At 35.9% G+C, this 14,454-nt stretch overlaps 1 protein-coding gene across 1 annotated transcript; it reads right to left on the bottom strand.

The window, feature by feature from the left end:
• Positions 1-9: 9 nt before the first annotated feature.
• Positions 10-3,798, bottom strand: LOC103965344 (vacuole membrane protein KMS1). Its single transcript, XM_009378389.3, has 8 exons — positions 3,583-3,798; positions 2,912-3,111; positions 2,614-2,692; positions 2,079-2,378; positions 1,542-1,699; positions 1,260-1,376; positions 806-985; positions 10-561 (listed from the first exon to the last, which is right to left on the bottom strand). The coding sequence occupies exons 1-8, from the start codon at positions 3,632-3,634 to the stop codon at positions 358-360; spliced, it is 1,290 nt and encodes a 429-aa protein (XP_009376664.1). The 5' UTR covers positions 3,635-3,798; the 3' UTR covers positions 10-357.
• Between the last annotated feature and the right edge of the window lie 10,656 nt (positions 3,799-14,454).

Raw genomic sequence — 14,454 nt, 5'->3', positions numbered from 1 at the left:
TTCATGAAATTTGAACTCAAAATCTCCCCCAACAAAGTGGAGACTAGACTTTATTCCATTGCATTTCCCAGAATGGGCAGATTTCTCAGATACAAAGGCAGATCAAGATCGCCGATAAATGCATGGATAAACTTCCCCCTATAAATTGTACTACATGTAGATACTTCTACGGGTTTACCTATGTTTCATTTCATGTTTTATATGTACAAACTGAAACAGAGATAAACGGGTGGAAGCTACGGGAGAAGTAATCATGGCAGATACAAAAATTTCTGCGCTAAACTCCGATGATGTGAATACCAGAAAAGGGAAAGAAAAAAAAATAAAAAAATCAAACCGGAACAGCCTCCGGAAAATTCAATCAGAGGCTTGGCTGCAACCGGCGCTACTTTTATGTTTGGATGTATGCAGATTGCTGGACAATGCAGTCAGCTCCTTTTCATGTTCTTCCTTGAGAACGCTTTGTGCACTTGCCGTCACAATCTTGAGGAAGAAGTTCATGAGCATGAGCCACACAACTGTGTTCCAAATAGAACTAAATGATAAGTCCCACTTTTTCTCCTGAAAGCAGAAAATGGGGAAAAACATATGTTAAGGGACAAGCATAGTCGTTTATTAAGTACTCGAAACAGAAGTACAAAAATCCTTAGGTTCAGTAACATGTATACAGAATTCAATTTACCAACTAGCTAATGGATTATGTTTCCCCACTTTCGGTCCAAAATATACCCAAACACTTTTTGTCGGAAATGAACTTTATACACAACTTATATGGATACTAAAGCCGTAATTCAGAAAACACTACCTTGCTGTTTGAGGGGACTGGAGGTGAGGCGTGTACATACTTGTCTTTCACAGTATGTAGTTTGCTGATGAGGTCGGGCACAACCGAACCAAATCCAGGGAAAAAGCCAAACAACCAAATCAATTTATTTTCTACCAAGTCGAGAAGCTGATTGTTGCAAACTGAGATGATGAAAACTGTCTGCAATTACAGGGCAACATAACCACTTCAATATATGTAAACTCGTGCATTGTTCAATGCAAGTAACTTTAAAATAGTAAAGGAACCTCGGTAAGCATGTTCTGGAGAAATAAAATCAAAACCGTGTTTAAACATCTGATTGGATGGAGCAGGATCCAATCCGTGATGCACGGATTTCTTAGAAACAGTTCTTAGAACTCACTATAAATGAAGCAAAACACCACAAAATAACAAGAGAAAATCTGTGCCAGTATGAGTTTACAAGTTAGCAAACCTGTATGTGAGTTTTAATAAATGCCTTTCCAATCAATGTTGCTAGAAAGAACGTCCAAAACCGAATGCCAAATTGTCCACACAATATTCCAGCAAGGTCAAATAGAGGGTTGGGCACCTGAAAATTATTTTGGAGAAGCACCTTAAGATGTCTTAAAACCAATTTTAAGAAAAAAATAAAAAAGAGAAGTATAGTGCACTGCAAAAGGGAATTAAGTGCAACATGTGTTCAAAGAATGTTGCAACACCATGGGTATAATTAGCATTAAGAAAGAAAAATTACCGAAGCAAGAACTAATATAGTTAAAAAGTTCAGATATTGTGTATGCGAAAGAAGCCATGATTTCATCCGGTTGAGGCGGTTAGCTACCATTCCACTACCTTCAGTTGAGGAAGAATCCAGCTCTTTCATGACTTCCAACTTTTGACCAGATATACTAGCTGCAATTAAGAAAGAGAGATTCAAAATTTTGTTCATGGAAAAATTAGTGATTTGAAACTTCTAAACTATCCAACTCACTCACCCTTACAGTATGTAATCATGTTAAACAATCAGGAAAATGATCCGGACTTATAAAGGGCCAAGAAAGAAGTACCAAAAAATATTTCTAAAGGTGACTAGTAACTATATCTTCTTGATATGCATAGATGTAAATAAGCATATAGATTATTGTGATGATAAAACTAGACTAGATGAGGTTTTTCGAACAGGTTGTTCCTGACTAGAAACTGTTTACTACAACTTAACAAAGGTTACAGAGCTGATCGAGAACATACCTAAATAGTGAGTGTAAGAACATAGATTGTTGTTTGTACTTACCAGCTCTTGATATGAAATACGGAGGAAGCTCTCCCAGTGCAGTTCCGACTCCCCATAGAATAGCCTCTAGCTGAACCTGAGGCAAAATGCTGCTAAGAGGAACCCTTGAACCATGCTGTGACAAGAATAGGGGGGCGCCATATTCAGAGCATTCTCTGTCCACCCATGAAGGACCACTTCTCCATTGAATGGTGTCATAGGGGGCACCTTTTATGTCAACTCTGCCACAGTCCACGGCTTTCATGGTAAAAAGAGCTATATGAGGCCCCAAATACAGCACAAACGTGTGCAAACCAGATCCTGCATAGAATAGCGATATAACAAAATCATTCAGAGTTGTGTTCACAAGTGCATTCTTCTCTACAACATAATTTTAGAAGAAAATGATTTGCTTGTATCATTCTGAATTGTTACTTATGCATTTTGGTTCAGTTTGTAAAGCAAGTAAGATTCTATAGGAGAATTTGGAACCAGATCAAATCCATCGACCAGAAAGTCACAGTTTCATGCTATTCGGAATATAACTCATACTTACCAAGACCAATTGATGATGCTACACCAAGAGCCAGCCACCAGAGACCAAATTGGAGATAACGAATAAGCTCCCAAACATGCTGCATTGCGATCAATCATAAAATCAATAAAGCCTTTAAATCATCAACATTATGAAAGAAACATGCCCAATAATGCAAATACAACGCAACATTGATGGGAAATCTTTATCTCAACAACTTAGACAAACAAAACTAGGCAATCTAAATCAATGAAATATCGGTTACTCTAACTAAAAATCTAAATGCACCTACAGAAAAATGTTCCCACGAAGTTAATACCTCTCGTTGAGGTCCACCAATTGTCATAGTAATCACTCCTATACCTCCTGCTAACATAATTAGAAGCACAAACCAACCACCTTTCGCCATGAACCGCCGAACATATTGGCCAACAGCCAAATTGAAATACTTTAACGTCTTTAGCGGCTGCATTGTAAGTGTTAACCTTTCAAGTTCCCGGTGATGCTTCAAACGGAGTCCTGCGAAATTAAAAGATCAGAGAACATGCATTGGAATTCATAATTAATCAAAGCTCTGCTAAGTAAAAATTACATACAACCTTCAAATATGCAATCTGAAAATAGAAAACAAATTGAACCACTTTCCTCTATTGGATTTGATTAAACATTTTAAAAGTTTAAATGCTGAAACTTTTTGTTTTCATTTACCTACCCATAAATGTTTAATTTCCCTTTTTATTTAAAAAATAAATAAAAAGATTGAAACTTTCTGTTTCCATTTGATTTCCCCTTTTGTAATTAGCTCAGCTGAATAGCTCCTCAATCTTATTACTAAAAAGATCAAACAAAATTATTAAAAATAAAATTAGTTAATTCATATAATTTTTGCTTCCGAAAATTTAAAATTGCACACACCCACAATGTGAATGTGTAATTGCAGAGAAAATTTGAAAAAAAAAAAAAATCGATGAAGCTTGCGAATTAACTCACCGGAGATGGTGGAATCCGTGGAATTCGACGAGGCTGCGTCGGTGGGATCCATTCAGAAACCCTACAAGCTGAATCGGGACGTGCGATTTGGGATATTTGGATTGGAAATTAGGGATTCGTAGAGAGAGAATCCGAAGAGCGCGAAAGTTGGAATCGAGCTGCTGGGGACGGGGAGAGAGAGAGAGAGCACGGTTTTGCGTGGCAAAACTCGGCCAAGAAGCCGGGTCGTTGGAAACTTGGAATAATTTGGTGCGGCGGGGAGCATGTGGAATCGTTCTGAACAGCTCTCAGAAAGTGCCACGTGTAGTGTAGTTCTGACTTGGATCAAATTTCAGGTTCTTCCGTTATGCTGACTTGGACAGTCGTGACGTGTACATCATTTGATTATTTGTTGATTTATCCCCAATGTGATATGAAGAAGAAACATGAGTGCATTTTTGTTGACCACCATTTAGTATGATATATATTTATCACCTTATTTATCACCGTTACATGAGTTTGAATTTTGAGATTTATGTCTATTTACTATACGAATCTCGATATTCAAACTCATATAATGGTGATAAATATGAAGATGAGCATACACCACACTAAATGGTGATGAGCAAAAATGCTCCCGAAGAAACATGATTCTAATTTCTGACGTACTGATTTGGGATTGCTTAATTTCTTTTTGGAAGTTTTAACGAAACACTCTTGCTACTATTCACTCTTAATGAAAAACCACATTTTTACCTTTTTTTCTAGTACTATTCACTACACCTTTATTTGTCATTTTTCATTAAAACTAAATTTTTTTTGAACATTTCGTTAGTTTTCCATTTTTTGTAAAGCAGCTTCTTAAAAATAATAGGCCTAAAATTGTATTGTCAAATGGAGAAAGAAAAAAAATTTAATTATAGGTCTAAAATAGTAGAAAGCAGACTCATCTTTAATCAAAATTTTAAAAAAACGCGTTTTCTCAGCAATATAGAGTTGAAGGCGTTGCCCCAGTCCCCGGTAGCTGCCAGAACTCACTGTTTTTTTCAGTGTTTCATTGTTTGAAGCTAGTGATACTTTCGAAATGGCTGCCAGAACTCACTGTTCTTGAACGAGCAGAAACTAAATATTGCCCCGAAGCGTGGAGAGAGGCTTGCCGCAGGATGGCTAATGTGATCTCAGATATCACATTTTTATGTGATGGTGAAAATCAAACTCAGGAAACGAAAAACACAAAATACAAGATTTAGCCTAAGTTTTTAGTGTGACAACAAATAGATGTTTTATGTTTCCCAAGAACATAGTCTAAAATAATAAAAACATAATGTACGTATAACATAAAGCTAGAGCTTTAAAAAAAAAAAAAAAAATCATGTCAGCTATTTTACCATGACTATCACAAATGGCACCTCAACTGCTGCTGCCACCGCCACCTTCCACACTACCATCCAGTAGCGGAGCCAGGATCTTCAAATAATAAAGTCATAATATCAACCAAAAAAGCATTATTGGGCTATTTCCCTAATAAGCATTTGTCAATTCCTGTCAACATATGTTGAAAGCTTATGCCAACGTATGTCAACAACCACTTTTGTAGAGGCTTGTCGAGAGTAAATGCATGATACTATAGAGTAATGGTGATGACTACATTGGCTTGTCAACTAAGGTATTTCATTGAGCACATGGTGCGCCCAATAGAGTTGCACACAAGAAGCAAGGAAAATAAGACAAATATGATAGAAGAAATAGAACAAGTAGGAGGAGGTTGTAAGTCTTAGCTATTTAAAGGGGTCAAATAGAGTCGCACACAATAAAAGAGGAAAAGAAGATAAATATGATAGAAGAAAATAGAACAAGTAGCAGGAGGAGGCTGTAAGTCTTAGCTGTTTAAAAGGGTCAAATATAAAACACAAACAACTAAATGTACATGAGTTTTTTAAGTTGTTAGGATCAAGGGCAACCAATAACCTGCCTCCGCCATTGCTGCCACCACTTTTCTCCTCCTTAGTAATCTAGGTTTCCCCGTCTCGTCCCTCTCCCTCATGGCTTCCTCCTCCCTCTCTAGCCCCAAGACCACCATGTCTCCTTAGCCGTCCTCCTCTAGGGTTTCTTATGCGTTCTACATCGTCCTCTTCAGTAATATCGTCTAATTCTTTATTTTTGAAACTATTCCCTACCAAGAAAATGTTCTGACGAAAAAGATATACAAATTGTAATTACTCAATCCAATAGAATTGATTGTCGTATAATTACCAGATCCCTAGACTTTCAACATCCATGTAGGGAATTGCTGTTGCAGATCTCAAGGGTTGCAGTAAAAGCAAAGGCCATTCCCTTGTAGGTATGGCGTGGTAAAAAAATAATGGTGCTCACTGTTTGTTTAACTTGAAAATTTGACACAAAATCGTGTGCAGTGTGTTGAGGAAAAATTAAAGTACACAACTCTAATATAAATGTTGAAAAAACAACACAAGTAAAGAAATTACTTGTATTATACTTACAAAAAATTACAACACAAACTCTCAAGGACATTTTTAGAAGCTGACACTCACTCATTTTCTAGAAACAAACTCTAAATCACTCACAATCTTCACAAGACTACTCCTACTTCTCACTCTCACTTAGTCTTCTTGATTGTTTGGTTCTTACTTAATTGGTTGATTCTTTAGCATAGCACTTCACCTATTTATAGGTGAACTTAACCGACTTAAGCATTACTAGAGCTTTCTACCTAATTAATATATTATGCATTCCACCGACATAAGCTATGCATAATAGCCTTGCCTGCTTAAATGATGCTAGAATTTCCTAGCATGTTATGCATGCCCACCGACTTAACGTGCAGATTTGAACTAGAATGGTCTAGTTCATTTGCAGCTGGACAAAGTTCCCTAGAAGCTTTTGTCTTCCAAGCTTGCTGCTTGTATTTGTTAAGACTTTTTTAGAATCCAAACACCAATTGGGCTGGTGTTGATCTTCAACACAGTGTTATTTTAGTATTTATACAGCCGACTTCATTAATGAGATAATGCTTTGTTGTTCTTCTTCTTGTTGTTTGCTCTATTTGTTTAACTTCATTATACTCGTGTTGTTGCAGCTAGTTTTGAATAAGAGAGTACTAAAAACTCGAAGTGTGGATGGAGTTGTTCCCAGAATTAATTGTGCGTTTTAGTCTCCCGGATCGGGACCTATCGTTTCGAGATGATCGTCCTAAAATCTCATGTTAATTGCCTTTATTTTACTTTAAAAATTTGTTCCACGTAATTTTCTTCGAAAAGATTTTAGCAGGCTGCCCCAAAGACATGCTATTGATGACTCTTCGTCTTGTTTCATTGAAGTTCCATTTGCCTAACAAATGTTCACCTCAAAAGAAATAAAATAATTGCTAGACATTCATTGAATGGAATAAATGAGGATCACCACAAGCCATGACGATCTATCATGTCAAACGACTTATCATTGCAAGTCCTCCTCATAAGAATACGCTAACCCTAATTTTTCAACAACGTTTCCGACTTGCAAACTTTGGTTAATTAAGGATTTTGCTTGTACGATTTGGTATGTACAAACCAAACTGTGTTGTATAATAACAATACAAAATTTGTGTTTACTTTTATTTTTTTTCATTTTTTATTCAATTGTACATAACATTGAGTAATACGAAATATGAACACGACTGAAAATTGAAATAAAAATTCTAACAATTATAAAAATCAAATATACGGGTTAAAACACCAGTCGGACCTTTTGACTAAAGAATACTTTTATCTTATTTTGTATCATCGAGTTATATGTGGCCCATAGGCTATCATTGCATATGATATTGTTGAAGTCAAAAGTGAACGAGAAGGACAAGTATCTCATTGTCCATATCTACCCATGTCTTGGACCTTTTGGGTCCATACGTATGTATGCCAATACCAAATCAATTCAATTATTTTTCTCTTTTTATTTTTTGGAATATCAAATTATCAATTCAATTCAATGATACAACTACTGGTCACATGATCTTATCTGTCAAGTCAATCTACCCTTTTCTAGATTCGTTAATATCATTTTCCGTTACTTGCAGAGATATGGTCCTTCTTAAATTAGCATAAATATTTGTTAATTTCTTCTTCTTTTCTTTTAATAAGAGTTAGCAATTTCCAATAAGTGGAAATTTCAATAGATCAGTCGCGGTGATCACTTCTTCCACCATCATATTTTAATTAATTTGAGTTTGTTTATGTAAATTTCATATTAATTAATTCATTATCTTTATTAAAAAAAAATGATGCCAACAACTCCGCAGCCTCTCTTGTTCCATTTCGAATTTTAGATCAAGTTAATGACTAGCATGGGCTATATACTTTGTCGCACTTGTATAATTTGATAACCCTTGACTGGTAATTTACAATTTACAACACTAATCTAAGTTATCTAGTGTTCTTGATTCTTCCGATACCATTTAAGAGAGTAACTATAACAATGTAAATTGAAAGGCAAACTACAATTGCAACCATTCGAAGCTTGAATATATACACGACCGACTGCATATGTGCCCCCACAATTATTTGTATATAGTCGTCGAGCGTGTATATAAGTAAGCGCAACAAATATATGAATTTTCTTTCTTCTTCTCTCATCAGTATTTGCATCATTTGTTTACATCTGATTGTCATTTATTTTAATCTAGTCCTTATCCCTATCATTGTGAGTGTGCAAGCATGATTCCTCAAGGTTGTGGGTTTGAAGGCTGGTATCCTCAATTGATGTATAATCTACCCACAACATCCCCTTGTTGATAACTCGACCCCAAAAAATCGCATAATATGAAAATTTTTAATTGAAAATTTGCATGAGGTCCAATATTCCAATGAATGAGGTGTTAGGTTTTCACTCATGCACTTTGAGTTTGAAACTCCCTTTTATTAATAATTATAAAAAAAAATTAAAGAAAAATACAACATATATGAATCCTTAGTATCAAAGTTGTTCTCTACCTCCAATAATTTAAGCTTTAAAGGGCCGAGTGTAATTATTCGTTGATTACTTATCAACATGGTATCAAATTCTAGTTTTGGTTAATCTCTTCATAATTTAATCTTGTCTATCCAACTTTTTCGTTCTACAAGCATTTGGGACAAGCTAGCTACTTGATTTATAAACACTAAAATTAATTTTATGAAACATATCACAAGACGATATTCTAAACTATTGAGAAAGTGATAAATTTGTGTTCAAGAGGCAAGCACGCTGCATTGTTAATATGATACATGTATGCAACTTTTTTAGTTCCATAAAAAATTAACCAACATGTCACTTTCAAATTATATCAATTGACATAAGAGACCCCAAAATAATTCTTGGTACTATAGTTAAGCACGAATTAACTGTTAGGTTATCTACAATTTTGTTCAAAGCGAAATACTGAAACGTGAGAGGAATGATACAAAGTTGATGGCCCTAATGAAAGTTTGACTTTGAAGTAAATTCAAATTGTAACCCCATGCATGCACGTCTTCTTGGGTACTGAACCAAATTTCTAGGTTTCTTGTTTCTCTACTTTCTTGTTTCGAACCGCCATGAAGGGAAATTCCTTTCCTTAGGGTTTCTTCAAATTTCAAAACCACACGTGAAGTTGACGTGGATTGATTTTTTCTGTATTTCCATAAATATAGCATGTACCATAGACAAAACCAATTCACTTGTTGCTTTCACAGTTGGTAATTGTATATATTGGATCAGTTAAGATAAACCACGGCATGTTATACCTAATCCATTCAGTTTAAGATCAATTATCTTGTGAAATAATTACTAGACTGAATCCAAATACCACGAGACGAAAATGCGGTGGAATATTACGCAATGGCAGTTGATTAGAAAATCCCTACTGGTTCATGCCAGGTTCGAAGATAAGATCACACTATTTTTTCAACTTTTCTAGGCAAAGTTTAATAGTATTAGACGCACCGGCTATTAGGTTAAACAATGTTTCAAACATGTTAAAGATTATATACATATATGAGTTAGAATTCATGGTTACACGTTTTTGACACACATGTTGACATTCATTTTGTAGAGCCGGCCCACTTCGTAATGTATTTTAATGATCCGAACCATCTATATTTTAATACATCATTTAGAGATCATCTTTGCAACAAAAATAAAAATCCAGATATCTATTAAGAAATTTATTTGTAATGAAGAAAATGGATGAATACGGTTCTACAAAAAGCACTAAATTTATCAACGGACATATAGTTTTGAATTTTGTGATTTTTTGTAGACATGATCATTGATATAAGATATAAATTATAGACGGTGGGTTCGTTAAAATACATAACAAAATGGACTCCACAAAAACGTGTATCAAAAGTATGTGTCTCCGTATTCTAACCTATATAGTGTGAGTCTACGTTTCAACAAGTGATATATAGAGATAAACACACCATTATGTATACCTGATGGTAAAATTTGGTTCGCGGAGCATTATATATTCATAAGAAAAAAATTGAATTTGTAGCAGTGTGCTTTATATCTAAACTAAATGTCACATTTTAAATGAAAAGACGCTTAGCTCTAAGTCATCTCATGAATAATTTAGACCGTAAGCGCGCGACATGTTTGACATAAAGTTTTCATCAAAATCAAGCATGTCATACCCAATATACCAAGGATTGAGTACTTGGAACATTTGTCCTTATGCACCATGATGCATGTATAATTTAATTAACTTAGTAATCAATGCGTGTTTCATGCAATTAAAAATTGGGTTTTTATCAATCTTTGAAATTAACCTTCACCATCAAGATGGTTTCTGAAATTGAAAATCAATCAATATAGTTCCTAAAAATAGGTGTCGCAAATCAATGTGGTCCTTCCATCATAATTTTGTTAAAAATTTCGTTAAGTGTTGATGTGTAAATGGGTCATATAAGTCCTATTTTCTCACAAATGGTCATTGAAATTGACCCGCGATATCAAAATGGTTCCTGAAATTGACCTGTGACATCAAACTGGTCCCTGAAATTAAAAATCGATCAATGTAGTCCTGCAAATAAATGTCCCAAATCAATGTTGTAGTCCTTCCGTCACAATTCTGTCAAAATTCTGTTATGTGCTGATGTGACACATAAATGGATAAATTTAAAAAATTACAAATAGGTTTACTAATTCAATTGTTAATTAAAAATTGTGAACCCAAAAACCCAGTCCTACAATCATCTCCCATCCCAGTCCATATTCCTCTACCTCATTCGCTGTCTACTCTAAAAAAAGAAAAATTCTCAATACGTCCAACTTTACACACTTTGACGCCCTTCACTGTATTGAACCTGGATCGAGATCACCTTTGGTGACAGCTTAGTTGATTGGCAACAACTTATAGGACATCACCGTTAACATTTAGGCGATCAACATCCTCACAACTTTAATCTTGGAAACCTTGTTTGGCGCTTCCCTGGTGGTCTGGTAACTCAAATAACGGTATGGTCTGCCTTGAGATAATGAGGTTATAACCGAGGTGCGTCTATTGTTGGTTGAAAACTATTTCCAAACCCCCTCTTAGGCCTTGGTTAAGCCTTGTGCCTTTGAGAATTTATGAAAGGGATATCTCTTCGAAGTAGGTCCTACTATAAGAAAAAGAATTCTATTGTGCAAAAAGGTATTTAGACAACTTTTTTAATTAATTATTATACCTACATTAGCACATAACAAATTTTTTACAGAATTGTGACGGAATGATCATATTGATTTCCAACACGTATTTTCTAGGACTACATCCATCGATTTTCAATTTTAGAGATTATCTTGATAATGTGGGTCAATTTCAAGGATCATCTTGATGGTGAGAGTCAATTAAAGGGACCATTTGTGATAAAAACTCATAAATCTTGTGGGGGCCATTTATGTGTCACATCAACACTTAATAGATTTTTTAACAGAATTGTGACGGAATGACCACATTGATTTGCGACACATATTTTCAAGAACTACATTGATTGATTTTCAATTTCATGAACCATCTTGATGGTGAGAGTCAATTTTAGAGACTATTTGTGATAAAAACCCTTAAAAATTACTAGTTGTGTATGCATATGCCTTATTTTCAACTGATTAAACTATTACCCACAAACCCAAAAACAAGATCTTTTGGAAATGTAATCTTGAACCAAAACTCATTGGTCCGGAGAATGCTGAATGCAAAATTGAATTTCTACAACTGTTTGTACCGGATGAGGATTATGGTGCGATGTTGGAAATTCCGATTGGTGACCCGGGACAGGTTGGTGTGGCCATTCGCGAAAAAGGGAATTTTTTCTGTCAAATCGAGATTTCATTGGGCTGTTTCAAGGACACCAACTCGTGGAAGCCCCAGCCCGTCATCCTCTACTTCTATTCCCAGCTCTCTTTGGAAAGTAATCTGGAACTTGCAAACAACACCAAAAATTTGGTGTTTCATGTGGAAATCCTTTCACTCAGCCATTGCAACCATGGAGAATTTATTCAAGAAGAGATCGGCACAATCACCTGTATGCCCATTATGTAATATTCACGAGGAGTCGGTCGAGCACCTGTTCATCCTATGTCCTTGGGTCAAATTGGTTTGGTTTGGCAGTGCTCTTAATTTGAAAATCAACCAGGATCAGATTTCTACTTGGGCAGATTGGCTAATTGACATATCTAGGATTGCTAGAGGTTCAAAGTCAAAGGTAAATTGGAAGCTATCTTATATCGGTTTCACATGTTGGCAAATTTGGAAGGTCATATGCAATGCGTTATTCAATCAAGTTCCAGGTAACCCATGGCAGGTGGTCATCTCAATTTCCAACATGGCAGGAGCTTTCACTAAAGCTTCGACTCATTGCTCAACACCCCTCAGCTCGGTAACCCAACCACTGATGTGGTACTATGGACTCTGTCTTGTCTGGAGTTCATAAAAATCAATGTGGATGCCAGATGGTTGCCAAGTTTAAGATTTGGTTTTGCAGGTGTGGTTGCACAGAATACGAAAGGGAGTATCCTGGTAGCATGTAGATACAACATCAAAGCAAATAATGCAGCTATGGCGGAGGCAAAGGCGATTCTCCATGGATATGAGTTGGGTATTTCCTAGGGTTGGACTTCCGTGATTATTGAGTCCGATTCGTCGGAATCTATTGCCGGCCTCAGGAATACGCCAACTCTAGGCAGTTGGGAAGCCTTCCCCACTCTCATGAAATGCAAAAGACTGGGGGACACTTTCCAAGCCTATTGCTGGTCTTGGATTCCAAGATCGGCCAATCGTGCGGCGGACTTCTTAGCGTTGAGATAGTGTAGGGAGATGTGTGATATTATTTGGGTTGATCGACCTCCATCTTCCCTTGTTCATGTACTATGTAATGATGTACTCCCATACCCTCCCTAAACCCCTCGGTAGTGTGAGTGGTGGCCAATCGTGCGGCGGACTTCTTAGCGTCGAGATAGTGTAGGGAGATGTGTGATATTATTTGGGTCGATCGACCTCCATCTTCCCTTGTTCATGTACTATGTAATGATGGACTCCCATACCCTCCCTAAACCCCTCGGTAGTGTGAGTGGTGACGTTTTTAGCATTTGATGCAGCGTCTTCAACTCTTGGACCACTCACACTAATACTTGTTTATGCTATTTTTCGATTGTTTGCCTCGCTGTAGGCTTTCTGTGTATCTTTCTGGCATCTTTGCCCTGATTTTTATGGAATCCAGTTTACCCAAAAAAAAAAAAAAATCAAAGAAATTCCCAATTGAAAAGACCCGTGTGAAAAGCCAGGAAACATAAGGAATAATATTTTGTGTAATATTTTAAGGAAAGGTAAAATATTATTGCAGAGAATAAGTCCATTGAGGCAGCTTAACCAAGAGGCTGAAATTGGAGATCCGACGGCTCTTATGGAATTGTTTCCCAGTTCTGATAAAGCCAAAGCTGCGGTTCCAAGTTGTCGTTCCGGTTAGAAACAAAAGAAAATCAGGGTATAAACGCGTATTCAACTTTCGTTTTAGGCTTCCGAAATTGTCAACGATGCAACCAAATTTGGCCAAATCATTTAGGAACGACGGTCACTTAAGTCCATGAACGCGTATCTAGTTTATCATCTTTAAAATAATTGAGGTTACAAAGTTGGGTTGAAATTCCAATTCTGGTCCAATGGTATTTGATTTTGGAAAACCGAAATCAAATATGATGACATCCAAAATTCCGGAAAAGATTAGAAGCATAATCGGAATCTATCTTACCGTCGAAAAAAAAAAAATTAAAAAAATTGGATTAGAATTTGGAACCCAATGATTCCGATTCGATATGATTGAAATTCAAGCTTAACATTAAGAACTATTAATTATGTTGTTCATATTGAAATATGTTTTTAATAACAACACGAGGGGTGTAACAATGAAATAATAAATTTATTAAATTCACAATTTTAGTAATGTGTCGTATGTTTTATGTGTGTGTGCCGAGTACAATGTATGGGCCACTTGTAATATTTTAGTTAATTTTCTGATGGGTTGTTATTTTTTCTAGTCTTGGGAAATGGGTATAGGTCAAATTTACACTGCTTCTTTTTGGTCACCATCACTTAGCCATCCCTACAAGTAATTTTTGTTGATTTTAATTTCCCTTAGTTGATTCTGTTTATTGATAGTCTGCAGTGTTATGCAAACCTATAAGATGATGCTATGCGAATAAGGTATACACACCATATACAAACACAAAGAATTTAGCGAGATTTGACGAACTTTACCTATGATAAGATTCCTCTTGAGTAATCACCTGAACTATGGAGAATAAAAATCCGGTTACAAGAACTTATTGGAAACCCTTATGCTGAACCCCAAAACCTTGCTTTAGAACTGTCTATCACTCTTGGCTTTCTACCCTTGTATTCTCTAT

Source organism: the organism of the source record quoted next, unplaced genomic scaffold (genome assembly GCF_019419815.1).
Source record: "Pyrus x bretschneideri cultivar Hongxiangsu unplaced genomic scaffold, Pyrus_bretschneideri_v1 Contig11, whole genome shotgun sequence".
Taxonomy (NCBI): Eukaryota; Viridiplantae; Streptophyta; class Magnoliopsida; order Rosales; family Rosaceae; genus Pyrus; species Pyrus x bretschneideri.
The sequence above is the reverse complement of the archived record's forward strand: the minus strand, read 5'-3'. Positions and strand labels throughout refer to the sequence as shown.

What these genes read in the sequence shown, in the direction of transcription:
- LOC103965344 (XM_009378389.3), bottom strand. Translation starts at nt 3,634, where the DNA reads ATGGATCCCACCGACGCAGCCTCGTCGAATTCCACGGATTCCACCATC. An exon ending in TTATTAAAACTCACATACAG is followed by an intron (nt 986 to 1,259) that starts GTTTGCTAACTT and finishes CTGTAATTGCAG; the next exon opens with ACAGTTTTCATCATCTCAGT. An exon ending in CAGTCCCCTCAAACAGCAAG is followed by an intron (nt 562 to 805) that starts GTAGTGTTTTCT and finishes TTCTGCTTTCAG; the next exon opens with GAGAAAAAGTGGGACTTATC.